This window comes from Phyllostomus hastatus, unplaced genomic scaffold (genome assembly GCF_019186645.2).
Source record: "Phyllostomus hastatus isolate PE091 unplaced genomic scaffold, TTU_PhHast_1.1 phas_scaffold_387, whole genome shotgun sequence".
Lineage (NCBI taxonomy): Eukaryota > Metazoa > Chordata > Mammalia > Chiroptera > Phyllostomidae > Phyllostomus > Phyllostomus hastatus.
The window spans coordinates 559605-586875 of NW_025334027.1; the positions used below are offsets into that span (position 1 = coordinate 559605).

General features: G+C 42.7%; 1 protein-coding gene across 2 annotated transcripts in view; it reads left to right on the top strand.

Annotated features, from left to right (window-relative positions):
* The window catches only part of SPECC1L (sperm antigen with calponin homology and coiled-coil domains 1 like), a 107051-nt gene that overhangs the window by 34233 nt on the left and 45547 nt on the right, over positions 1–27271 (top strand). For both annotated transcript variants that reach the window (XM_045819785.1, XM_045819786.1), the window contains 6 exons: positions 1237–2870; positions 4122–4329; positions 14044–14117; positions 15234–15409; positions 19274–19437; positions 22874–22965. In XM_045819785.1, coding sequence (XP_045675741.1) covers positions 1237–2870; positions 4122–4329; positions 14044–14117; positions 15234–15409; positions 19274–19437; positions 22874–22965 — 2348 coding nt within the window. The remainder of the gene's footprint in view (positions 1–1236; positions 2871–4121; positions 4330–14043; positions 14118–15233; positions 15410–19273; positions 19438–22873; positions 22966–27271) is intronic.

Sequence of the window (27271 nt, forward strand, 5' to 3'; positions counted from 1 at the left end):
TGGGTTTGAATGTTGCCTTACCTGTTTATTACCTGTGGGATGCTGGCAAATTATTCACATCTTTGTGAGCTTCTTCATCTGTAAAACAAGATGATATAGATATAATACCTACCTTAGAGTTTTTTGAGGCTACTGTAAATTTATGTGTAGGGTTGATGCAGGCATGTGTATGTGTAATCGCTAACTATGTGTTAACTATTATTATTATTATTATTATTATTATTATTATTTATGTGGCATTCTCTGTGAACATTTTTTTAAAGATTTTATTTATTTTACTTTTTGACAGACGGGAAGGGAGGGAGAAAGAGGGAGAGAAACATTAACGTGTGGTTGCCTGTCATGCAGCCCCTACTGGGGACCTGGCCTGCAGCCTAGGCATGTACTCTCACTGGGTATTGAACCTGTGACCCTTTGGTTTGCAGGCCAGCACTCAATCCACTGAGCCACATCAGCCAGGGTACTGTGAACATTTTTTGCATTTATTTTGATCACATTTTTTGTGTTTACTGTAGGTAGCTTAGATGTTTGGGTTTTTCTGCAGGCTGCCTTTCCCTTTTTGCTCTTCTGTGATCTTTCTCTCCCATCTGTCTCTACAGTTAATTTGCCACCTGACTGGCTAATCCTAGGGTCATCTTTATCCAACTTGCTCTAGGATATTGTGTACCTGGCCACCTATTTAAAGTCTGTGTAGGCTTCAGCTCTGGCTGGTGTGACTCAGCGGATTGAGTGCCAGCCTGTGAACCAAAGGGTTGCTGGTTCAATTCCCAGTAAAGGCACGTGCCTGGGTTGTGGGCCAGGTCCCCAGTAGGGGATGCACAAGAGGCAACCACACATTGCTGTTTCCCTTTCTTTCTCCCTCCCTTTCCTCTCTAAAATTAGGTAAATAAAATCTTTTTTTAAAAAAAGCCTGTTTAGGATTCAAATTAGTGTATATAATTTTTTCTTTTAATTTAACAGCTAAATCAAGATACCTAATTCACATTCATAAAATTCACCCTTTTAAAGTGTACAATTCAGTGTATAACTTCTTCATTGGTAGTTAAAAGATGAATGGTCTTCTGTGATCTTTCGGTTCTGAAGGAGCCGAATTTCACGGTAACCAGACTCTAAGGCAAAATTAATGTAGGTTAAAGTCAATGTAGATCTCTAAATTTTATCTCATTAGACCTGGGCATGTGTGCTTTTTTTTTTTACTAATATTTTTGCTTTAAATTCTTTGTTTTAAACACGTAGGCACAAGTTCTTCAACCAAGCGGAGCACTTCCACAGGTAATAAAGAATCCAGTTCCACTAGAGAAAGATTGCGTGAACGTACCCGGCTAAACCAGAGCAAAAAACTGCCTTCTGCAGGTCAGGGAGCTAACGATGTGGCACTGGCCAAGCGTTCCCGCAGCCGCACTGCTGCGGAATGTGATGTGCGCATGAGCAAGTCTAAGTCAGACAATCAGATCAGTGACAAGGCTGCTCTGGAAGCCAAAGTGAAAGATCTTCTCACGCTGGCCAGAACCAAAGACGTGGAGATTTTACATTTGAGAAATGAACTTCGAGACATGCGTGCTCAACTGGGCATTAATGAGGACCATTCCGAGGGGGATGAAAAATCTGAGGAGAAGGAAGCCATTATTGCTCACCAGCCCACTGACGTTGAGTCCACTTTGTTGCAGCTACAGGAACAGAACACTGCCATCCGTGAAGAGCTCAACCAGCTGAAAAATGAAAACAGAATGTTAAAGGACAGGTTGAATGCATTGGGCTTTTCCCTAGAGCAGAGGTTAGACAATTCTGAAAAACTGTTTGGCTACCAGTCCCTGAGCCCAGAAATCACCCCTGGTAACCAGAGCGACGGAGGAGGGACTCTGACTTCCTCAGTGGAGGGCTCTGCCCCTGGGTCAGTGGAGGATCTTCTGAGTCAGGATGAAAACACCCTGATGGACCATCAGCACAGTAACTCGATGGACAACTTGGACAGCGAGTGCAGTGAGGTGTACCAGCCCCTCACGTCGAGCGATGACGCCCTCGATGCACCGTCGTCCTCGGAGTCGGAAGGCGTTCCGAGCACAGAGCGCTCCCGGAAGGGGAGCAGCGGGAATGCCAGCGAGGTGTCTGTCGCTTGCTTGACGGAACGGATACACCAGATGGAAGAGAACCAACACAGCACAAGTGAGGAACTGCAGGCGACTCTGCAAGAGCTAGCCGATCTCCAGCAGATTACCCAGGAGCTGAATAGTGAAAATGAAAGGCTTGGAGAGGAGAAGGTCATTCTCATGGAGTCTTTATGTCAGCAAAGTGATAAGTTGGAACACTTTAGCCGACAAATTGAGTATTTCCGCTCCCTTCTAGATGAGCACCACATTTCATACGTTATAGATGAAGATGTGAAAAGTGGACGCTACATGGAGTTAGAACAACGCTACATGGACCTCGCTGAGAATGCCCGTTTTGAGCGAGAGCAGCTCCTTGGTGTCCAGCAGCATCTAAGCAATACTTTGAAGATGGCAGAACAAGACAACAAGGAAGCTCAAGAAATGATAGGGGCACTCAAAGAACGGAATCACCACATGGAGCGAATTATTGAGTCTGAGCAGAAGGGTAAAGCGGCCTTGGCGGCCACGTTGGAGGAGTACAAAGCCACGGTGGCCAGCGACCAGATCGAGATGAACCGCCTGAAGGCCCAGCTGGAGAATGAAAAGCAGAAAGTGGCGGAGCTCTATTCCATCCATAACTCTGGAGACAAATCTGATATTCAGGATCTCCTGGAGAGTGTCAGGCTGGACAAAGAAAAAGCAGAGACTTTGGCAAGCAGCCTTCAGGAAGACCTGGCTCATACCCGAAACGATGCCAATCGATTGCAGGACGCCATTGCAAAGGTACCGTTTAAGTAGATAGAATGTTCTGGATCAGCACCGTGCAGCTGTGGTACCCAGCATGCTTACTGAGAGCCAGCGTCACTTGTAGGGGTGTCATTAGCTTTTTTACGAGCTGATATATTTAAAGCTCGAAGATGGTTTTCTTTTATTGGGGTAGAGTGAAAAGTATTCTTACAATGTCACTTTCACTCGCCCGCATTTTGTTATTACTATTTTCCTGCCTGTGAGAGGATGGGGCTAGAATCTAAACTAACAGCAGAATTTGTCCCTGGTTCTGGGTGTACCCAGGGGAGCATGTCATGCAATTTTACATCCTTATTTCTAATGTATTTTGGCTTAACAAGGATGGAGACTCATTATTCCAGGCGGTGTCTGCCACTTTCCCACTCTTGTGATTGTAGGTTTTCAAACAGAACTCTGTTGTGAGTTAAAAAAATATTTTTGGAGTATGGAGACTATGGTTTTTCTTAGCAGCTTCTGGTTTGTTCCAGGTGGGGACCTTCGAGATCATTAGTCTAGCCCCCTTGTTTCACATGCAGCGTAACTGTGAGGACTCGGAACTGCTCCCCAGGGTTGCCGGCAGCCTGGCCAGGACTCTGCACCCCGTGTGACTGCTGATGTAGTGTTTATTTGCATGAGTTATCTAACTGATCTGTCTCGCATTTTGTTTCCTTTTTTAGTGCAATGATTTTTTTAAGTAAGAGATATTAGTATGTCTTTGGCCAAAATTTGAGTAACACAGACCTTACTTTTTTTAGTGATGACTTTTAGATACACAATTTAGATGTGTTAATTATTAAGAGTACATGTGCATGTTAGGGGCACTGTGAACCAGTACTTTTACAATGACAATATTTGAGATTTTTTTTGGTTCCAGTATTAATTCAGTAATGAAACTGTCACAAATGGGACATTGTTTTTATGGGAGAGCATGTTAATCATTAATCAAATGTGTGCCTTCAGTCCAAACTTTGGAGGAGGGAAAATTTCCAAAATTTCCTCCTAAATAATCTAGTTAAATTCAGTGGTTCATCAATATAAGTTCAGTCAGTGATGGAGTGGCAAAATATGCTGGTATATTACATAAAGTTCTACTTTAGGGTGCTTTTTCATACTTTTAAACAATTATTATGCAGGTTGTTTTAGTTCATGAAGAGCAACTCACACTTAGCTTCAGTTTGAAACCTCAGTTCTAGAATTTATCTTACAGCAACTCTAACTTTTCTCATCTGCACCATCCATTTCATGTAGGTAGAAGATGAGTACAGAGCCTTCCAAGAAGAAGCTAAAAAGCAAATAGAAGATTTGAACATGACATTGGAAAAACTGAGATCAGAGCTGGAGGAAAAAGAGACGGAAAGGAGCGACATGAAAGAAACCATTTTTGAACTTGAAGATGAAGTGGAGCAGCATCGAGCCGTGAAACTTCATGACAACCTCATTATTTCTGATTTAGAGAGTAAGTGACACTGGGGAGACACTTCCTCCCTTTTTTGTCCCACCCATTTTAACATGTGGAAGTAGTTTACATTGAGTAACAAAATGAAGCAGTTCAAAGGCAGAGGCTAGCAGTACACATGTGGTCAAGTGTAATCAACTAACACAGTTGCTAGTCTTCAGACTGCTGTTTTGTGTCCTGAAGGACTGATAACTGGGAGCATTATTTTAAAATAGCTTAATTATGGAAAATTAAGTGAAAAGCTAATGGGGTTATTATTTTCTAGATCTTAGGAAGAGCCATTTATTATCTACTTCTAGTAGTTGCAAGTATACTGAGAGAAAAAAGTATTAATCCTTCATAATCTTGTGTCTAAGGCACAGGTTTTTATTTGTTTGTCTGATTTTCCTCCCTGTGTTAGAGATTTTATAGTCCGGTGGAACTGAGACTCAGATTTTCAGTTGCTTTGCTTTTTAAAATAAAAGTTTTTAAAAAGTATTTTCTAGTTATGTCAGATTTATAAAAATTTGCAAAAATTGTACAGAGCACTTCTGTGAGAAAATTTAATGAGGAACAGAAATTTGCATGATCTTAAAATGCCTTCCCACAGACTGTTGATTACATTGCAGGTGAGGAAAAGAAAAACAAATTAATGCAGCGGGAACATTGGGCCCCAGTTCGACAGAGTGATCGTGGAAGCAACAGAGGCACATAGGTATTGGCCACGGCATCAGCTCGGCCGAATTCTGGCTGAGGCACGACTTGAATTAATCATAAAGAAACATTAAACAGACAAAAAAATGAGACATATTCTGCTGAAAACACAGGAGTGGGTGGTGCCATATTGCTAACAGTTGCCGATATCATAAAAGACAAAGACCGTGGAAAAGTTCTAGATTAAAGGAGGCTATGGAGACAGGACAGTTAAATGCAGCACCTTTGCCTAGGCTGGGCCCAGACTGTAGGGGGAAATGCTATAATGGATAGTATGACAGGATTGGAATGGGGTTGGTAGGCTATCATACATCAGTATAAGTTGATGAAGTTGGTAGCTGTACTGTGCTTATGTAAAAGGACGTCCTTACTCTTGGGAACCACACACTAAATGTTCGGAGGTAAAGGGCCATGATGTACAATATATCTTTAAAGGGGTCAGAAAAACATTAGGGATAGGTAGATCTGATAGATTGGTAGATAGATAGATAGATAGATACAGATAGCAAGAGAAGATAGCAGATGATCAAACAAATGGGTAAACTTAACAGTAGACAAATCTGAATAAAAGGGTGTATGGGTGTTCTTTGTACTATTTTTGCAAGTTTGGAATCATTTCCAAATAATGTATTTAAGATATGTACTCTTCATTCAGATTCCTTAAATGTGAACAAATTTTAAGTTGTAATACACTTGAATGATGCCCAGGTGGGGACAAGGAGAATGGGAGTAACATTTGGGGGGAATTACATTGGTTAAAGCTTTTTAAACTTCTGGTTCATGATACTGCTCCTTTGAGCTCTAACCTTGAGAGTAGCAGGCAGATGTATCGCTGAGCTGGATCTCACGTGGTAGGAATGCAGAGGGTTTAAACTAACCAGGAGAAAGTGGGCTGTCTTCAGGAGCCCCAAACACGCCTTGTGGCAGTTCTGAGCTCTAGCTAGTCGGCCCAGCATCTGCAGATTGACGCCAGGGTTATTCGGAACATTCTGAAGTATCTGGACACTAAGTCAGCTGACTGGGACTGTATTTCTTGGAGAGAGTGATAATCATAGAGATAACCTTTCTCTAAAGTTTTAAAAAACTTTTATTATAACATATCTAGTTTTTATTTCATTATGTCTCAGCTGAGAGGATTTATCTAATTTTACTTTCTAAATGTAAGAGGTTCTAAAGTTTTTCACTTAACTTGGAAGCTCAGTGTGTTTTTGGATTTAGTACTGATAATATATAGCTTTTTCCCTCCTGAGACTTTTGATCCGAATGTGGAAAGAGTGACCCCTTGTGGTAATTGCTAAAAAAGTTAGATGATAAGGGATCCTGGGTGGAAATTTTATAAATCATTGCCAAAAAAAAATTACAATAACTTTATGTGGATTTTAATTATAAAATGGTTGGAAACTCTGAATAAATTTTTAGCCATATAGCTTTCCTCCCCAATTTTTTTCAAATAAAAAGTTCAAATGTGCAGAAATACTGCAAGAATGGTACAGTTTGCATCCGTTGCCCAGGTGTAACAATTAACACCCCATGTTAAAACCCTTAATTTTTTTTAATAAGAAGCAGTATCCTAACACGTTTCATGTATTGCATTTAGTTGTTATGTCTCCGTAGTTTTGGGGGAGTTACTTATTTTTCCTAGAGAATTCTAGCGTTGGGATTGATGCCAAGTCAGCACGTGGCATACAGGACTTGGTGACAAGGAACACTGTTACTGAGAGACTGAGATTGTCCATCAGATGCTTCAGCAGCCATCACCGTAGTCAAGGGTAGAAGCCTTTCGCCACCGCCCCCAGAGAAACCCTGTCTGTTAGCAGTCCCTCCTCAAGTATTTCAGAGTGATCCTGACTTAGGCAGTACTATCCACCTGTTAGAACTGCACTCAGGACATAGAGGAAAATGTGCTTGTAATGAGTAGATCTCAGCACAGAAGTAAAACCTATAAAACCACCCCCCCCCAAAACCCCAAACCCTAGTAGGTATTCTAGAACTGAAAAATTTATTGAATCACTTAAACAGCCAATTAGAGATATAGCAGAGCCAGTGAACTTGAAGGTCAGTCAGTAGACGCTATTCATTCTGAAGGGCAGAGAGAAATAAGATCGAATAAGAAAACTGAGTAGAGCATCAGTGATCTGTGTGGTTGGAGCCCCAGGTCACTGCCCAGGTGGCCCAGGGCCACACTGCTTAGACCTGGCCTGCAGTACTTTTCACCAGTGCTTGGATTCAGCACCTAAGCTAGAAAGATCTGATGTAAAAACTTAATAAATGCTATTAAAACTTTAGTTCAAGACAGTAACCTGAGTTTACATATGTATGAGTATTTCCACTACTTCCCAAAGTCCTAGTGGCACAGCAGGAGAAGTGTAAAAATTGCAATGAACCTAAAGCAAAGATAGGAAATGGGAAAGTTCTGCCCTGGCTGTTGTGCCTCAGTTGGTTGGAATGTTGTCCCTTAGACCAAAAGGTTGTGGGTTCGGTTCTTGGTCAGGGTATATACTCATTTGCAAGTTCAATCCCTGGTTGGGGTGCTTACAAGAGGCAAGTGGTCAATGCTTCTCTCCCCCCTTTCTCTCTCTGCTTTTAAAAGCAAAGAAGAAAGGAGGGAGGGAGGGAGAAAAATGGGAAAGGTCCCATCAATAGACCAACGATTTTGAGTAAGTTTTGATACATAAAGCAGATGGAATTTGGAATCTGGAGAAATCAAACAATAGAAAAACCTGAGGTCCAGGAAGACACTGAATCTCTGAGTAGACTGTTCCCCGTGAGACTTTGGGGGCTGGTGGGACTAAAACTGCACCTCAGGATTGTGGGGACTGGCACCCGCAGCAGTTCTGGGCCCTGGTGTGAATGACAGCCTCGTACCACCCTCTGCTCTGTAGGGTGCTGGCTCTGGTGTTTGCCCCCGACTGCTGCTTAGCTTGCACTCTTTCCTAAATGAGGAGAGTGTGGCTCCAGGGGCTCCTAGCACGACTTTAGTATTGGAAAGAGAAGTGAAGGCGCATGGAAAGCGAGCAGAGGATGCTGTGTGCTCTTGAAGAGAAGACCTCGCAGAGGGAAAGGCAGTTTGTCCCAGCAGTGAAACAGATGCACACGTGCACACACCTGTCGCCCGGTTAAAGCTGTACGTGCCCTCCTGGGTGTCCAGAGGGGAGCCCCCTGCAGGCCTGTGTCTCCAGCAGAGCCTTTAACCAGGCTTCGTACTGAGAGGGAGGCCTGGGCCTGGAACGGTGACTCCCATGGTGTTGAGAAATGTGCAGGAGTCACTAGTAGTATTCTTGTTCTTTACAAGTAAGAAAGACCAACCAGGACTGATCAGACATGTGAATATCTTTGAAAAGCTTAAAAGAGAAGTAGGAGAAAGAAGCAGCTCCATTGAGCCAAAAAAAAATAAAGTTAATGACGTCGCTACCAACCCAGCAAACCAGAGCTGACTGGCCTTGAGAGTAGTGGCACTGACGAGGCCTGGGGTCTGTCTCGGGCAGCCTGTCAGTGACAGTGGCTTCTTCGGCCACTGCCTGTTCGCGTGGTAATGGTCTGTGCATGCCTGCAGTTACGGACAGCATATCCGTAGTGTGCACCTCTTGCACTTTTATTGAAACACTAGTGACAGTGGTGAGCAAAGGTGACTGGGGATTGGAGAGGTAGCAGAAGGAAACAGAGTTGTGTGATTCTATGGTGGGAGAAGCCTTAAAGGCAGAATACTGGGAAGCCGTAAAGGAAGAAAGTCTCATATTTGATTATGTATAATTGAAATTTTTAATTTAGCAGAAGTACCATAAATAAATGACATTGGGAAAAATTTTGTAACATAATCAAATATATAATAGAGATTCCTTACCTCAATAAGGTTAGGCTAATCCAGTAGCTAATTAAACTGTATGAACAGATAAATCAGAAAAAGACTCAAAAAAGATGCCTTGAGCCCTGAGTGGTAGGGTTACTTGGTTGGAGCATTGTCTCATAAACCAAAGGGCCGTGGGTTCGATTCTCAGTTAGGACACATAACTAGGTTGCGGGTTTGATTCCCAGCCAGGGCACATTCTAGATGCAATTGCAGCTGGTCGATGCTTCTCTCTCACATGGATGTCTCTCCTCCACCCTCTTTCCTCCCTCCCTCCCTCCTCCCCTGTCCTTCCTTCCCCTTTCACTAAAATCAGTAAGCATGTCCTTGAGTGAGGGTTTTTTAAAATAGGTGCTTGACTTCACTAAAAGCAAAGAAACTCAAAATAAAACAAGATACCATTTTTTTTTACTTACCAGGTATGACAAATTAAAAAGATTAATAATGGGTAAGACAGGAAAAAATGGGTGTTCTCATACTTTTGGAAGGAGTGTAGATTGCTGCAGCTTTTTGGAGTATTGATCAAAAATTTAAAGGTGGTTTAGAAATCCACTTCCAGAAATCTCCTCCTCAGAAACATTCTTACAAGTTTGCAAATGAATGTGTACGTAGATGCGGATGCCCATTGCAGCATGGCTGGTCACCACAGTCACTCGGAGACTGCCTGCCCTTTCAGAAGCAGAGATCTGGGCAGTAACCCATGTGCACAGTGTGTCCCTGCTGTGGCTGCCGTTTTCACCAGTGAGGGCGAGGCTGGCAGTCTGTGCACACAGGCACAGAGAAATGTCCCAGATGAAAAAGGCAGGTCACAGGACAGCGTGGCGTGGGCCACGCGTGTTACTTATGGAGTGAAAAACCATGAGTGCTTTGAATGTGACATCACACTGAAATGGTAGCGAGGCAAAATGGTGTTTCTTAAATACTGGTTTCACTGGATTCTGTACAGTAAATTCTATACCTTGGTGACTTCTCAAGAAAATTCTGTGTTCTTGAGCTAGACACCTTCTGATGGACTGACTTGGATCTTGTTGATGGTTTTGAATGGTCCCTCATCACTTCTCCACTTCTAGAAGTGTATCTCCAAGTAATGTCTGAACAATTGTGTAAAGGCTGTCTCGATGTTAATAACAAAAATTGGAACCATTCTAACTTCGTTAATAGGAAGTTGCTAAAACAAGTCACTGTATATCCGGTTGATGGAATACTAACGTGGCCATCACGATGGTGCTGCACTCTGTGTTCATTGATAAGGTGTCCATAATCTGCTGTTCGGTAGGAAGGCTTTTGAAGCAGTGTAATAGTATGATTCCTCTTTTTCTTTAGAAAAAGAATGCAAACGCATGGGAAGTCTGGAAGGATATATGCCAAATGCAAATTGTGGGCAGTCTATTTTTGTTACCTTTTTCCGCTTTCAAGACTTTTTATTGTGAGCATGTATTGCTTTCAGGATCAAGGGGGGGAAGTTATATCCACTTTTTTTTCCCAGAAAAATAAAAATGAATAAAATTAAAATTAAAAAATACAGAAAAATAAAAGTAGTAAATGGTTCATTTAAAGCTCATCCGTGTCCTATTCACACACCAGGAATTCTGGTTTGGGGATAAAGCTGTGACCCAGTGGCTGGATGCTGCCCCTGCCTCTCTCCTCTGCCCTCGAGGCGTGGTTTAACTGGTTGGTTACTCTCGTCCTTTTCCTTCTTCTAAAAATTGCACCTGATGTCTGTTGGAGGCGCTTGACCAGATGTGAGAGTCTGACTGAGCACTGGGTATCAGCACCCTGATGGTTTTCTCGAATTTGGAGGGCATGAAAGGTTGCTTGTGAACTTTCACCACTTCACACGTCCCAGGGTCACAGGTTGGTCTGTGCCCACAGCGGCTGTCTAGTAGGCTGCCTAGTAACGTCTACGGGAGCGATGGCAGGGAACTGGGGCTGGAGCGGAAGCCTGGGTGGTTGATCTGGATTCGTCAGGGATGGTAGGTCGCGGTGGTGAAAGGGTTACGAACAATGCTGTTAAGTAGGCGGGCCAGTGCCCAGAATTGTTCAGAGCACAATTGGTCTAATAACAGTGAGAATAGCAATTTACCTAACTTCTAGAATAAGAATAGCATTGTAAAATTGAGTTACAAGTTGTAATTTAAAAATGAGATCATAGTTAGTACTTCTGTTCTTTGAGTTTGATGCCGCTTTTGCGTTGAAGACAGTAGGTGGCAGTGTCCCTCACACTAGGAAACCGAAGAAGGAAACTGCGTTCCAAGGCTCCGAGATGAAGACGATTTTCAAGACAAGAACTTAAGCACAGACTCCTTTGTTTCCAAGGAGGAAAAAGCCTATTGTCATTTTTAAAACTTTGTTACAAAGTGAAAATACAGTTATGACTTACAAAATTTAAATCACTTTCCCTAGAGACACTCTTGTGCACTTTCTTCTTCCCAAATGTAGGGTGGGGCAAGAGCAGGCTTACAGTTGTTTGCATGGGAAATAGGACAGTAACTAATAAGTAATAATGTGAGAATAAACTGTGTTGCGGGTACTCACAACTGTAAACTGACTTGTGCCCCACGCTGTATGTCCGCTGGCTGCCAGTTTCTCTTCTCCTTAAAAGGAATAAGAAGACGTGACAATAATAAATACGGAGTGTTGGGTACAGAAGAAGGTCCTCATAAGAACAGTGTGATCGTGGGAATTCTGTGGCCATGTGAATGTAGAGACTGATAAAGAGAAAAGGATGAAGTGAATGAAATTGGCTACTGTGATCAGTCTCAGATCACCAGGTGACTTAAACTGTCATCCGAGAGCCAAGACAGTAGATATAAAAATGAGTGTAGTAAGATTTGCTGTTGTCTGTTTCATGTGAGTTGTCTAAAGAAAGGGAGATCTGTCCTTGTGTCTAGAAGAAAAGGAAAACCGTTTTAATAGAGGAGGAGAAATTACACTTGTTTGTTTGTTTTAATTATAAAATTATTTCTTGCATAAGTGGATGTAGTGTATATGAACGGTGTAGCCCTAGTGTTTTCAGCACAGAAATATTTCAGCTTCTGTCTTTACTCCTTAATCTGAGTGTGAAGATACCATGAAGACCCGCAGTTTGTCCTCATACAAAGAAAGCCAAGTTACCCTGCAGGTTCCAGAGTAATCCTTGCCTCTGGAGATACAGATAATGGTGTTGGACTCGCTCACTCACTTTGGTGTCCACTAAACAAATTGGGTGACCAGTTGCCCCTTAGTTTCCAGGGTAACTTAGGTCTGAAATAGCTCGAATAGAGACGGACTTTTAAATGAAAGAAATGTTTACATGAAAACATCCGTTTTGCTAGCTGGACACAAGCCTGGTCTTTCTGTCTCTAAGAGGGCGGGGGCTGTATCTTTTCTCCTTTTCCTTACACCTTCAGCACCGGGAAAAGAGCCTGGTACAGTGTACCAGCTTCCTTGGTACGAAGCGGATACTTCTGAGACTTGTTGAGTTAATGAGTAAATTTTGAATCCTTTTCTTTCGTAGACCCTAACTTTGTTGAACAAGTTTTGGGGTGCAGAATGGGAGGAAGTTTACTATAGGTGGTCAAAACTGGCCAGTCCCCCCGCAACCCACCATACTCTATATCATTTTTTTAAATCCAGCTTATAAGAATGTATCGTTATTATATGTTTATAATAATGATTACACATATAATTGTTAAATATTCTAGGCTTTTTGTTGTTACTGAAATGTATTCATGCCATTTAAAAGTAGCACAAATGACCAACTAAAGGTGTGCTGTCACAGAAGGCTCAGCAAAGAGTTGGTTCCTGGTGAAACTGGGAGGAAGACAATGAGCAGTGTAGGAAAAAAGACCGGCACACTCACCCGTTAGGGGCTCGATTAAAAGCTAATCATTTGTTACCTGAAGGAAGACTTTCTACTCACGCGTGCCATTGCACGCAGGTGTTCACTGTGCCTGGGTTCCTGCCGCAAGTGTAAGGAACTCAGAAACAGCGTGTCTATAGCTGTGATGTCCCTGATAAGAAATAGTTAAGTCCTGTCAGTGGAATATTTAAAAAGCAATCCTAGGCAATGATTGTAGTGTCACTTTATCTCACTACTCCTATGGCCTTGCTTTACACATGTTTTCCACTCCCATGTACATGTTTCCCAGTCTGACCGTGTGCCAGGTTCTGGGGCTGTGAGGTCACCACGTGGCTCCCGCCTTTGAAGTGTTCTCAGGCCTGTGGTGGAGACAGACGTGTGAAGAAACGTCGTAGTGTTCGTGGCACCACTGCGAGGCCGTACAGGCAGAGCTGGAACCCAGAAAGGACAGGGATCCACTGGGGTGGGGGGCAGGTGGTGAAGTCGGAGTGTTTGTCGCCAGATGTGCATTCTCTGGTCCTGAGCCAAAGAGATGTCACCTGTTCCTGAGCTGCTGCTGGAGTAACAGGCTGTGTGGATTTACTGGGCAGCAGTAACCAGCAGGGCACCCTCCTACGGCGTTTTTCCTTCGGTGTGGATTTTAGAGCAGAACCTGTGCCTGGAACATGACTTCCCCACACGTGCCTGGTTCCGAGGGCACTGGCCTTGCTGCACCGTCGTCTTTGCATCCCCGCTCTGTAGTGCTCATTACATGTTCCCAGTGAACGAAGTTCTCTGAAGAAAATTCGTATTATGCGAGAAATAACTTGAGTATTGATTTACTTTATAAATATATTTTGATTGCAAAAGGACTTTCCCTAGAATTAATGTAAGTAGCAGCTCCCAAGGGTATTAGATAATTAAGTTTATAAAACTTTTATTAACTTCTGACTTCTCTGCAATTTATTCCAGTGTATAAAGTAAGTCGTGCTTGTACAAATACTTTAAGCTGGTAACCCTTGTGATTAAAAGTTCACGTGATAGCAGTCAGTATTGTTTTGACTGATTGTGAGCCAACATGTGTGTTTCTAGCAATTGATTTTACTTAACTTTTTGTTTTAGGATTAAGACAATGAGGAAGGAGTAATCTAGGAATTGTGATTTAAACTTGCCATTTTCTTTAGAAAGTAATTGGTTAACACTTGGAATGAACTTTTTTTAACTTTTATATTAAAAAAAAAGTCTTTGGGCAGAATGACTTTTTTTGAATGTTGCATTTAATTACCCCCTCCCTTTATATTATTCCTTTTGAATTTGGCTCGAGGAATAAATACTTACACTTGCATGATCTTTTCAGACACAGTGAAAAAACTGCAGGACCAGAAGCACGACATGGAGAGAGAGATCAAGACACTGCACCGGAGGCTCCGGGTAGGACAGACCTTCATGCCTGTCTCTCCGGGGATCACGGGTTTGCGGGGTACACAGGGCGGTCACTGACTGTGTCTCTGTCCATGTCAGGCCTCACACAGCTGTAATACTGACCCCACCAGGCTTTGGTTAGAAAGCAACTGCCATTTCAAATTGGGACTGGTACTAGATGCTGGGTAGAAGAATGTGCTAGTAATTTGTGACCGGTAATTTTAGAAAGCTGGGTTTAAGAAGAAAGTGTTACACTTTGAGAAGTTTACTAGCTCTGGATTATAAAGTGTTCCAAACCAAGCTGTTTGCAGTCTTCTGTGGATTTGGCCAGCCTGCCAGCAGCAGTGCTGCTCTGATGCAGAGGGTGAGGGAACTTCATAGTTCAGGTCATGCCACGGTTGCTCAGGCTGCCTTCACAGCGTCAGAGCCCTGCTTTAGGGTGGTGGTGGGTGCTGGGTGCTGGGCTTGGGAGAGGGCAGCTGTGGTTTCAGTGGAGGCGGTGCCCCGGGGTGGTTTTCCCACCTGGCCACGCCCGTACCCTCCCTATCGGTGGGAAGCAGTAGACCATACAGTTCCTTAGCTTCTCTCTTTGTCTCTATGAGTTTGTCTGCCTAGATTAAGTTCAGTGTTTTTCTTCTGGCTTCCTTTTCCTTTTCCTTTAATTTTGATTTTTTTTTCCTGCTAGTTTTTGATGGCAGGATATTTGTAGTGGTTCACTGTAAGATCTTTCAGTATGGGTCGTACATCATCATCTAACTTCTTGAGCTTTTCAGAAGTAAAGCGCTGTGATTTCGGATGACATATTTATTTTCATAACACTAACTTCGAAACTTGAATGAGGAAGGAAAGCTTGACATTACCATCATTAACATTTACCGAGCACTTTTTGGATGCTGATGCCTCAGTAGACAGCTAGAAAATCTTTTCCTCGTTAAGAACAAGTTCAATAATAATAATTGCATTATCTGTTAGTTATAGGTAATAGCACTTCTCTGGGATTTAAAAGAAATGCATCATCATTTGGGACAGTGCATTACAGCAGCTTAATCATAAACACATTTTATTGCTTTTAAATAAGTCTTTATTGCTCTCTTTTGGAAATAAAAATTTAGTTTTTTAATATAGGAAGAATCTGCAGAATGGCGGCAGTTTCAGGCTGATCTCCAGACCGCGGTGGTCATTGCAAATGACATTAAATCGGAAGCCCAAGAGGAGATTGGTGATCTGAAGCGCCGGTTACATGAGGCTCAGGAAAAAAATGAGAAACTCACAAAAGAATTGGAAGAAATAAAGTCACGCAAGTATGTTTTGAGAAGCTAGTCGTGTACGTGTGTGTCAGTGGAGCACACTTAGGTCCCAGTTTTGTCATGTGTACACATTCTGGAAAGAACTTGGGGTTTGGCACTGGTGTGACTGAGTTTGGATCTGCTGGGGGAGACTTAACTTCTCTGGCCTCATGTTATGACACTTTTGAAATAGCACAGTCTGTGTGGATCCTTCAGAGTTGTCGTTGTCCATCACCATAGCATCTCCAGAGGGGCCGCCTTCTCGCCCCGTGGCTGGCTCTTCTTTAGGTTTCAGCCTTGTGACTGAGGGTGTAGACTCTGGAGGCAGACAGGCTTGTCTCTGTGCAGCCCGGCCTCTCGCCAGCTGTATGATCTTGGTCAGGGACCTGAGGTTGTTCATCTCTAAAACAAAGGTGCTCTGCTTGTTTTACAGTGCTGTTCGCAAGGCTTAGACAAGCTATGTCTGCAGGACCATGATGCGTATTCTTTAGCTAGTATCTTTAGAGACCCCAGTAGGGAATGCAAAGTGAGTTTCTCCCCATCACTCACTTCAGGAGTTTCCACTTGTTTCATACTTACAACTACATGAATCTCCACAGCAGTAGTTTCTCCTCATCTGACAGGGAGGTCGCAGGAAGCCCATAAAAAGTGTTCGACGAGATGACATTTGTGACATGCTCAAAGTTTTTCATTGAGACTCTTATCTGCGAATAGGGGAGAGTAGCTTTATGTGTTTGAGGTTAATATTAAGAATTTGGTTATTCATTACTTTGAGTAATTCCTAAGTAGGCATAGGAAAAAAATTAGAAAAATATTTAACAGACTATTTTTGAAAAGCTGTCATATTTTATTGTTGCCTAATTCTAGAGGATGGTATTGCTCAAAGACTTTTCGTTGGCTTCCCTAAGCAGAAAGGGAATGAGGTAGAAGATTACTGTTTTCCCACTGGTTTAAAACTCGTATTACATTACCTTTTTTTCCCTATGTACTATGAAATGGATTTTGTATCAGAAATGTTCCATTCTTAAGTTAGCTTGAATGACTGAAATTCTGCACGTAAAGAGTCATTCCGTTGGATACCGAAAGCTTCTCAGTCTTTGAGACACATGTTGGAAGGAAGGAAGTGTGTTCTGAGAGCGGCAGCGTCAGGTGGGGCGCAGTTCTCACAGGGAGGCCTGTGAGGCTGAACACTTTTCATAGTGATACTGACATGCTTTTTACCCTTTTCGCTCTGTTGACTTTTGCACCAGTTGTGAAAAACACATGTAAATTGTTGACGAATCAAGGCCTGGGCACCAGATTATACTCACAGTCATTGTGCTCTTCACCAGCACACACTTTGGCATTTTAAAAAGTGTGTGTTTCACTTAAATATGTCCGTGATGAGAGCAGTAAGTTATTAGTATTATTAAATCTCCATCCTCAAGTATATTCTTTTTAAGATTCTGTGTGATGAAATGGGAAGTTTATAAAAAGTACTTCTGGTTCCGGCTGGTGTAGCTCAGTGGATTGAGCACGGGTGCGAACAGGGTTGGGGGTGGGGGTGGTTGCCAGTTGGATTCCTAGTCAGGGCACGTGCCTGGGTTGCAGGCCAGGTCCCCAGTGGGGAGCATGCAAGAAGCAACCACACATTGGTGTCTTTCTTCTTCTCTTCCCCTCTCTCTAAAAGTGAATAAATAAAATCTTAAATAAAAATAAAAAAGTACTTCTGCATGTACCCAAGTGTGACGTTGTCTGGAGGATAGTACGTGTGATTATTTTAGTTTAAGCTGTTTTTCTTTTTTTTTTTTTAATCCATTTAACACCATCATTACCTGAGACTGAGTGATGCACTAACTATGGATGTTCAGACTTTGGTATTTGGTGGCTATTTCTTGAAAATGATTAAGAGAGCCTTTCACTTCAAGGGAAACAACTGACAGTATTTTGTACCAGTGATAAAATGTGGGCTTTCAAGTGAAAGTTAGGATTTTAGAAACCTTTTATGTCCCATTGTGAGCTTGGCAGCTTTCCATATTTAAAGAGTTTCCTGATGAGATCATTGGTGATATTAACAAATGGGCCTTTTAAAAAATAAATGGTATACTGACAGGCGCCAACATTTGGAAACTTCGTATAACTCAGTGAACCAATGTTTTCCATGTGGCAGTGCATGATGTAACACAGTCACGTACAGGTAGAAGACGCATTCCGAGTGCAAGACAGACTGGGGTCGGGGGGAGCTAATGGGTATGGTTTCAGATTCCACAGTGCAACTAACTTTTAAGAAATACCGTTTGTTGCATTTTGGTGTAGTATCGGGGAAGAATAGCCACAATTATCTAGAAAACCCCAGTCATGTGTTTGAGTATCACTGAGATTTTCTTCTTTTTTCAGCCACACACCTGTGCAGAGCCCGCCTTTTCTCTCGTTGCAGTAGACGGAGCGCACAAGGAGTGCGCACCTAGCAGTGCTCTGTCAAGCCAGACGTTAAAGGGATATGCAGAAATATACAAACACCACTGTTCTTACTAATACTCTTTTGGTTTTTAAAAATATAAACAATTTTCATAAAGGCCTGGCTTTACTTTTAGATTAAATATTTTAAATACTTCTTAGGTTTACTTTCTAATATGGTAAATATCAGTAGACATAACCTACATAAAGAAAAGCTCTTTGGGATCCTCATTAATTTTTAAGTGGAAATGAGCTCTAAGACCAAAAAGTTTGATGATTACTGTTGTACATTCTTTATTAAAATTTTTTATTTTATATCTTGAGGCAAGAAAACTATCAGAATAGTCAAAATGACACATTTTCCTAAAGACTGGCTTAATTTTTGTTCACCTAGAAACTTACTTGATAGTTACATGTACACACTCTGCAGCTGAAATTTCTTTCCTAATGAAAACGTTTATGTTAGCTCAGTGAATTAGAGCTGGCCAGAAATGAAGTGCAGTTGATTTTTTTTTTTAAGATTTGATTTAATTTTAGAGGGAAAGGGAGGGAGAAAGAGAGGGAGAGAAACATCAATGTGTGGTTGCCTCTTGTGCACCCCCTACTGGGGACCTGGCCCGAAACCCAGGCATGTGCCCTGACTGGGAATCGAACTGGAGACCCTTTGGTTTGCAGGTCGGCACTCAATCCCCTGTGCCACACCAGCCAGGTCGCAGTGATTTTTTTAGACAACTTATGATCCATTATGACGACTTATGAGCATCTGTGACTTGTGTTACTAATATGGGCTCAGTCCTTTTTTTTTCTTTGAGAAATTCTATTTGGAGACTACAGCAGTTTTTTTAAATCCTATTTTAAAAGTACGGGGTTTTAAAAAATATATATTGTATTGATTATGCTATTACAGTTGTCCCATTTTTTCTCCCCTTTATTCCCCTCCTGTACCACTCCTCCTACCATCATCCCCCACCCCTTAAAAGTATGGGCTTTGATTTCGTTTCTTTGTATTTCCATGTGTGCGTGTGGCATATTTGGTGGAGCCAGTACAGATTATCTGTGTGTACTGGTGAGTTCCCAGATTCTCCTGAGAGGGGCCAGGCCTTCTCAGCAGCTCAGAACCTTGTGATCCCCAGTTCTGAGTTGGAATCTTAGCCAGTCTGCCTCCCCTTTTACTGCTAACCAGTTACTGATATCCTCACCTGACAGTCAACTCGGATGAAAATGGAAACTGATGGGTATTCAACCTACTTAGGAAAATCTGATATAAAAATTTTAGTATCATTTCCTGGAATTTACCAAGCAAATGAGAATATTAGACCAAGTATTTATGCAGTTCAGCGGGTAGTCATTTTTATTTTATACCGATACTTTTAACACCTTTTGGTTGGGAGGGGAAGACGTGTATATATGTAAAAAATGCCCTGATTTCAATATTGTTTTCAGGCAAGAAGAGGAGCGAGGCCGGGTGTATAACTATATGAATGCTGTTGAGAGAGACTTGGCCGCCCTGAGGCAGGGGATGGGACTGAGCAGAAGATCCTCGACCTCCTCTGAGCCAACCCCTACGGTGAAAACTCTCATCAAGTCCTTCGACAGTGCGTCTCAAGGTAGTTTCTCATCCCCTGTGCCACGGGCAGGCAGCCACGCTCACTTACCCTGTGTTCTCTGGTCTGGTTCGATATTCTTCACACTCTTACTCTCCGAGTCTCCCGAAATTTCATATACTGTTAATGAGTTAGTCTTACTAGAAGGTGGTTCTTAACAGCAGATTTGGGAATTTTTCAGCTTCAGAAATCTTGGTCTCAGAGGTGGTGCCTTACCTTATGCAGAGATGTGTTTTCACACGTGCCCGTGACATTGAGAACGTTCTCTGTGCCGAAAAACTTCCAGATGTGTGACTTCAGCCCTTTCCCTTCCTCTGAGCTTTTTCAGGCCTGTGTACACAAATGTCTGCTGACACTGGCGTTCAGGTGTTTCCAAGATACCTCGTGTCCGAAACGGAACCTTGTCCCTCCACCTCGTTCTGTTCTCTGTGTTAGTGGCAGCCCCATTCCACCCAGTTACTTCAGCCAGAAATGTAGGGATTGTCCTCCTTCTTTAAACCCTGCTTCCTCACCTCCACATCTAACCCATTAGCGGGTCCTGGTGATCCAGCCTTCAACGTGCATGTCTTTGCCTTGTCTGCTCCTCTGCTTCTCCAGGGGCACAGAGAGCTGCCAGTTCAGGCCACCATCCGCTATTAATTTCAGTAACCTCCTAATTAGTCTCCTCGTCTTACGTCACAGTAGATCTTTTATTTAAGATTCTTCACTTGCTTTATTAGAGTTAGAATGAAATTCAGCTTCCCAGATGCCTACAACGTTTGACCCTCACATCCTCTTACCTCAAGTGAACCACTCATCCTCCTCCCTCTCTGCATGCCAGCTGCACTGCCCCCGGGGACTGAAACCAGCCAGGCCCTGTATCGGATGAGCTCTGTTCTGCCCGGAAGCCTGCCCTGCCCACCTTCAAGTGGTTGGCTCCTTTTCCTCCCTCTAACCTCCTCAGCTCTGAGGCAGGGAAAGGGATGAAGCTTTTTAAAACTACTAATTGTACTGTGTGTCCTAAAGCTTAAATTTTCATCTAGAAATCTTTTTTTTTTTTTTTTTAGTTGAAATGTCTTGGTTTCGTTGTTTTTTTTTTTTTTAAGATTTTATTTATTTATTTTTTTAGAGAGGTGAAGGGAGGGAGAAGGAGATAGAGAGAAACATCAGTGTGTGGTTGCCTCTCATGTAGCCCCCACTGGGGACCGGGCCCGCAACCCAGGCATGTGCCCTGACTGGGAATCGAACCTGCGATGCTTTGGTTCACAGCCTGTGCTCAATCCACTGAGCTATGCCAGCCAGGGCTAGAAATTCTTTAAATGTCATAATGGGCTTTATGCTAATCACTCTAAGAACGATAGAATTTCTGGAATCTGTATTCTTTGATTATACACAAAGTTAGTTTTCTTTAACTTAAAATCAGAGCAAAAGTCGCTTGTATACACTTAAACTTTGGTACAGATATTCTGGAGTACAATAAGGGAGTAGCAATACCTTCTAATTTAAAATGCCATATTCACAGACCCCGAAGTTCTTATATATGATACTGGAACACGCACGCGCACACACACACGTTTTCGGTATAGTATTGAAAAAAAAAAGGAAAATCTGGAAATTGCTTAACGGCCCACTAAAATGGTTGTTAGTTGTGACCCATTAACACACTAGAATACTATGCATCTTTTAATAAGGGTGAGGTAGATCTCAAAGCACTGATATTAAAATGTGTCTGCAATCCTTAAAGATATTTTATTCATTTATTTTTCGAGAGGGGGAAAGAGGGAGAAGTAGAGGGAGAGAAACATCAAATAGCTGCCTCTTGTAACGCCCCCAACTGGGGACCTGGCCTGCAACCCAGGCCTGGCCCTGACTGGGAATCAGACTGGCGACCCTTCCGTTTGTGAGATGATGCCCAACCCACTGAGACACACCAGTGAGGGCTCATTTTATGGTTTTAAAGTACACAGATATTTTCATTGGAAATGTAAAAAAGATACACTTGGTGTTGCTCTTAGTGGCTGCCTCTGTGTAATATGATGGGGCAAGATGAAAGAGGACTTTGAAAGTGTATATTCTAAAATAAAATGACAGTGGAATCTCTACACTAAATTAAAATCATGCAATTATTGAAAATAATAAAATGGGCTTTAATGCAAAAAGATAATCTGCTTCTATACTGACCTTTTTTGAAAAAATATTTTATAATAAAATACATTTGAATGACCCAGTAATTTCACTCCTAGTTATATACTGGAAAGAAGTGAGCATAAATAAATATTCAGGCAAACATGGAAACAACTCAGACGTCCATCCCCTGATGGATGGATAAACAGAATGTGGTTTAGCCATATAATGGAATATTACTTAGTAGTAGGAAGGAATGAAACGCTGATGCACAATACCATGTGGATAAACCTTGAAAGTATGCTAAGTCCAACACAAAAGGCCACATGTTATAAGATTCCATTTATGTGAAGTATGCAGAATAGATGACTCCACAGAGACAGAAAACAGTTTGGTGGTCGCTGGGAACTGGGGGAGAAGTAGATGAGGAGTGACTGGCATGCAGTTCCTTCTGGGGCGATGAAATGTTTTGGAACTAGGCAGGGATAGTTACAGTTGCTAATTATGTCCCAAATGCCATTGGGCTGCACCTTTAAAAATGGTTAATGTTAAACCATGGGAATTTTATTTTAATAAAAAATACCTCTAAAAATAACAGTTCCAGCTGTACGTACCTAGCTACATAAATAGGTCTGCAGTGATCTACTTCGTCTTGCCCTGTGCGGAGTGTCTTATTGCATTGGTATGTCCCATTTTGATTTTAATGTGGCTTCAAATAAGTAACCATTTTTATGCACCCTCTACTAGACTCTGTGCTAAGTACAAGTACCTGGAAGTGAGTAAATTACGGATCCTACTTTTGAACAGTTCGGTTGAGAGAGGAAGACTGACACACGAGCATATAATCAAGCCCCCGTGCATAAATGCAAACCAGAAAACACATGCGAGGTCATAAACCGCCCGGGGAGGGGAGCAGAGATGAGCGGGAGCCCAGCTTCCACTTCTTTAATGCAGCTAGTGCACATGCCCTACATTCAGGCCTTTCACCTCACGTGGTTACAGAAATACTCCTCTTGGGGTTTTTTAATACTTGGATTTCATTGATTTGTGGAGCACTTTAACCTTTAGTTAACTAATGAGCAAAAATGAAACAACTGGAAAAACCAGGGCTGGAGATAAACACAACTACTCTAGGGAACAAAAAACCCGCCTGGAGGCACCAGCGGCTGGGCGCAGCTGAGCGTGCTCCGCGGAGGTGAGCGTCAGTCTGGGCAGTCTCCAGGGCAGCTGAGAGCATTGGCTAATCTGGCGAACCCGTGAGGGGGGACCAGTTACAAAAGCTTGCATTGCACCATGATGCATTTATTATGTACTTGTTTGTTTGTTGGTTTTCTAGTACCAACCCCTGCTGCAGCTGCAATTCCGCGAACACCCCTCAGTCCAAGTCCCATGAAAACCCCCCCTGCGGCGGCTGTCTCCCCTATGCAGGTAAGTGACCGAGACTGCAGAGAGGCTCTGGGGTCTCAGCATTTGAAAGGTGGTCCTCCAAAGTCATTTACACTTAAGTCAGGGGCAGGGGAGGCTAGTGACCCTCATGTGAAGAATATAGTGATAACTAATATTGATAACTAATAGTAATAACTAATAGGTATTGAACACCTACTGTATGTTTTATACTGTTCCAGATGCTTCATAGTGTTAACACATTTAATCCTCATGACAGCTCTATTGGGTGTTAGGTGCTGTTCTTATCCCTAGTTTCCACATGTAGAAACTGAGGCCCAGAAAGGTGAGCACGTTACTGAGGGTCACACAAGTAAGAAGTGGTAGAGCTGGAATTTTAACCTGGGTAGTGCGGCTACCAAGACCATGCTTTTACCCACTCTACTAAAGTACTTCCCTAGGTTGAATGTGTAGTTGGCATGTTTCAGCCTCTACTTGATAACAAATTACTGCAAAACTTAGCAGCTTAAAACAGCCATTTTATTGTTTCTCAAATTTCTCTGGGCTGACCGGGCAGCTCTCTGTCGGCTCTGCCTGGGCTCACCTCAGCAGCTGCACCTAGCCGGGCGGGGGAGGCTGGGGCCTGGGCTCAGCAGCCACGGCTGGGCTGCACTCTCCATGCGGTCTTTCCCTCCCGCTCCTTCACGGCGTGGCGTCTCAGGCTCCTAGAGAGTCAAAGTGAAAGTTAGCAAAGCCTGTGCAGACCTAGGCTTGGAATTTGGACCATGTTACCTCTGTCCCATTCGTTTGGTCTAAGTCATAAGGCCACCCCAGATTCAGGGTGGGAGGGTCTGCACAGGGCAGGGACTCGGAGAAGTGTGGTTTGTTGTGGGCTCTTTTGTAGCCGTCTAGCACGAGGGCATTGCCGACCCGTTACAGACAAGTTTCAGAAGGTGCCCTTCCATGCCGCTCTGGAAGTGCAAACCAAAAACAAGGCAGATGGTTGTCACCCTGTGGGGTTCTGGTGGCCCTCTCAGTATGTCCTTGCTAGTGTAAGCCACTTTTGGAAAGAGTGGCTGAAGTGGAGGTTTTCCACGTAAGTTGGAGCAGCCAAAAGAAAAATGGCCTGGAATCTGTTACCCTGTGATACAGGGTTGCCTTGGTGTACCTCTTTCCTTAAAACACAAAAAAAAAACCACCCACAAAAAAAAACCCCACAAAAATTGGGAGCATTGTCTTTGAATTGGAGCCTTTTGTGCTTGTTTAACTACTGGCTATGTATTTTGTAAGTAAACTCTTTAACTTTTTTCTTTGTGAAGTTCAGAGTTAAAGTGTGCTCCCTCTGCCTTTGTAATGTTTCAAGTTAGTGGCTTTGAGTGTACATTTATGTAGAACTCAAAATTTAGGAGGAAGGCAAAGGGCTTTCCATATTTCATCTCTAATGAGCTTTTTATGTGCTCTATTAAACAAACTTCTAAAGACTTGAAGATATACATAAAAGCCAAGTAAATGTGCATAATATAATAAACTTAGTCGAAGTTTAATGGACAAGGCATCACTTTGTAAATCTTTGTAAAGATAAGAGGTGAAAAAGCTCATTTTTACTTGAGAAAACTAATACCTACAAGCCATATTCAGTAGCTTTTTAGTACTTGATTAGTTAGCACAGGTCTTCTCAAACCTAATTGTACATAAAAATCATGTAGAGAGTTTTTAAACACATAGGTTCCCAGGCTTTATCCCAGTAAATGAGAATCTCTGGGGAGTACGGCCTAAGATTGGGACTGTCAGTTTTTCAAAACTCCCTGGGTAGGAATTCTACCTCTGACTGTGAGGGAGTCACAGGCTTGATTATTCTGCCACCACAAACAACTAGAAGGCCGGACAGAATAACAGGAAGCAGTTATATTCAGACCTTGTGCAGCAGGCAGCATGAGTCTGTGATCCACGAAGAAAAGTTAAATCCTGCTGTGGCCCACACTTCTCCTGTTGGCGGTTCCCAGATGGTGGTACAGGGCAGATGAGCCCAGGTGGAGCGGGAAAGGAGAAACCAGCCGGATCTGAGGAGACACACACTTTAGTGCTGGGGAGAATGTGTGTGCTAGAATTCGTGGGCAGAGTCTTACACAGACTCTTGTAACTGAGACTCTTGTTACTGTTATCCTTGTAACTGTTGTCTGTATAAGACTCTTGTAACAGTCTTGTAAGACCTTGTGCAAGGTCTTATACCTGGGCAGGAGAAGCTGCACAGAAAAGGGGTCTAGAACTAGGCAGAGTCTTTGTCTGAATGTCGGTCAGCACGTGTGGTGTGAACCCTACCAGGCTGTGCAAGAACAACTCCAGGAGGGAGCATTTACCAGGGAACTGTGAACAGACACTTCCCACAGTTTGCCGTAGTTCACACAGGGCAGGTAATCGTTTGAGTTCCCACCAGCCACTGTGGGAAAACCACTCTGAATACTCGGAGTGTTCATTGGAAACCCCCAAGAGCTACAATGTAAACTGGAAATAAATAGTCCTAGTGTAAACACAGTTCTAGACCTGCCCTAAGTGACCTTAAAAATAAGCCTCAGCAGGACCAAGGAGATCCAGAAGTAACCGTGAGCAGCCTCTAAAATGCTTCACCATGACCCGCGCCCGTGGTGTGCGTGCTCCACGCAGGCCGCTGCCTGGAGCGTTGGCTGTGCTCCACGACCAGCCTCGGGCAAAGGGAGTACAGCAGGGGTGACGGGGTACCACTTACCAGATGCGGTTATGAAAAGATCAGCTTCTGTCTTGAGAACTCCTTTTGCTTACTGTTAGATCTGGTCACTCCCATGAACAATTAGAAATTGAAATACTTAGCAATAAATTTAATAAAGTGTTACGTAAGACTTGTGCAATGAAAACTGTAGAATACTGCTCAGAGAAATTAATGAAGTAATAAATGGAAAGATAAATTATATTTTTGGATTGGAAGGCTCAGTATTGTTCACATCTCACAGTTCTCCCTCACATTAATCTGCAAATTCAACACAATCCCAGTTACAATCTCAGCATGCTCTTTGTAGAAATTGATACTATAATTTTAAATTTATATGGAAATTTAAAGGACCCTGAATATTTAAAACATTGGTGGGTATGGGGGAGAGAAACGTGTCTGGAGGACTCACACTACCTGGTTTTAGCACTTAGAGTGGTTCAGGCAGTGTGGTCCTGATGTAAGTTTAAGTGTGGACATCAGATCAGTAGACTGGATAGAAATCCATAAATAGGTCACTTAATTTTCAACCAAGGTGCCAGAGTAATTCAGTGGGAGAGGGTTAGCCTTTCCCGCAAAGCATTCTGGGACAAGTAAATATCCATATGGGAAAAACAGGAACCACAACCTTACCTGCTGGCATTTAGAAAAATGGAAACTGACTGTAGACCTAAATGCTTAAACTACAAAACTTCTAGATGAAAACATTAGAGAAAATCTTCATGATTTTCAAGAAGGCAACGATTTCTTATTTAGGACACAAAAAAGAATGAGCCATGCAAATATGAATAAATTGGGCATCAATATTTAAAACTTTTCTGAAAGACATTGAAAAAACAAAGATACTTTATAGACTGGGGAGAATATATTCATAATGCAGTTACCCTTCAAAAACCTTGTGTTTAAAGAAGACTCGTTTGTTGTCTTAGTTGAAGACAACCTAGTAAATAATAAACAAAAGATTCGAAAAGTCCCTTCCCAAAAGAAGATATAAAAATAGCTAAGAAGCACATAAAAATGCTCAGCATTGGGAGTCAGTGGGGAAATGAAAATTAAACCCACAGCGAGGGCCATACATACCTGTAGGATGGCTAAAGGGAAAAAACCGTATTGAGGGCTGGCAAGGATGTGGAGAAGCCGAACCTCTCGCACATTTCTGCCGGGAACACAAAATGTGTGGCTAGAAGTTAGCTAGATACGAAAGAGCTGGGGAAATACGCCCGAGAAAGAGCACACAGATGGTAAACAGCACGGTCTGTGTGGAAATAAGCAGCTTGGTGCTGTTGGCGCATTACGTAGCAGGGCAAGAGATGAAGCAGAAGCAATGAGAGGTTATAAGTATTTGGCAAGCACCTCTGGCTGCATGCAGAGGGGTGTGTGTGTAAGACTGGATTGAGGACGCTGGCGACAAAGCTGGTGGCAGGTTGTGTTGCAGAGGAGCTAGAGGGTAGGTGACAGAACTGAGATCTGTTTAGAACCAGGGCATGAATTGAATGGCCAATAAAAGTACAATAGGGGCACATCTATTTCTGTAATTAGTATGTGATATTTAAGAATTCTCTTTAAACAAAATAATGATACCATATTCATATACCATCAGGATACCAGTGG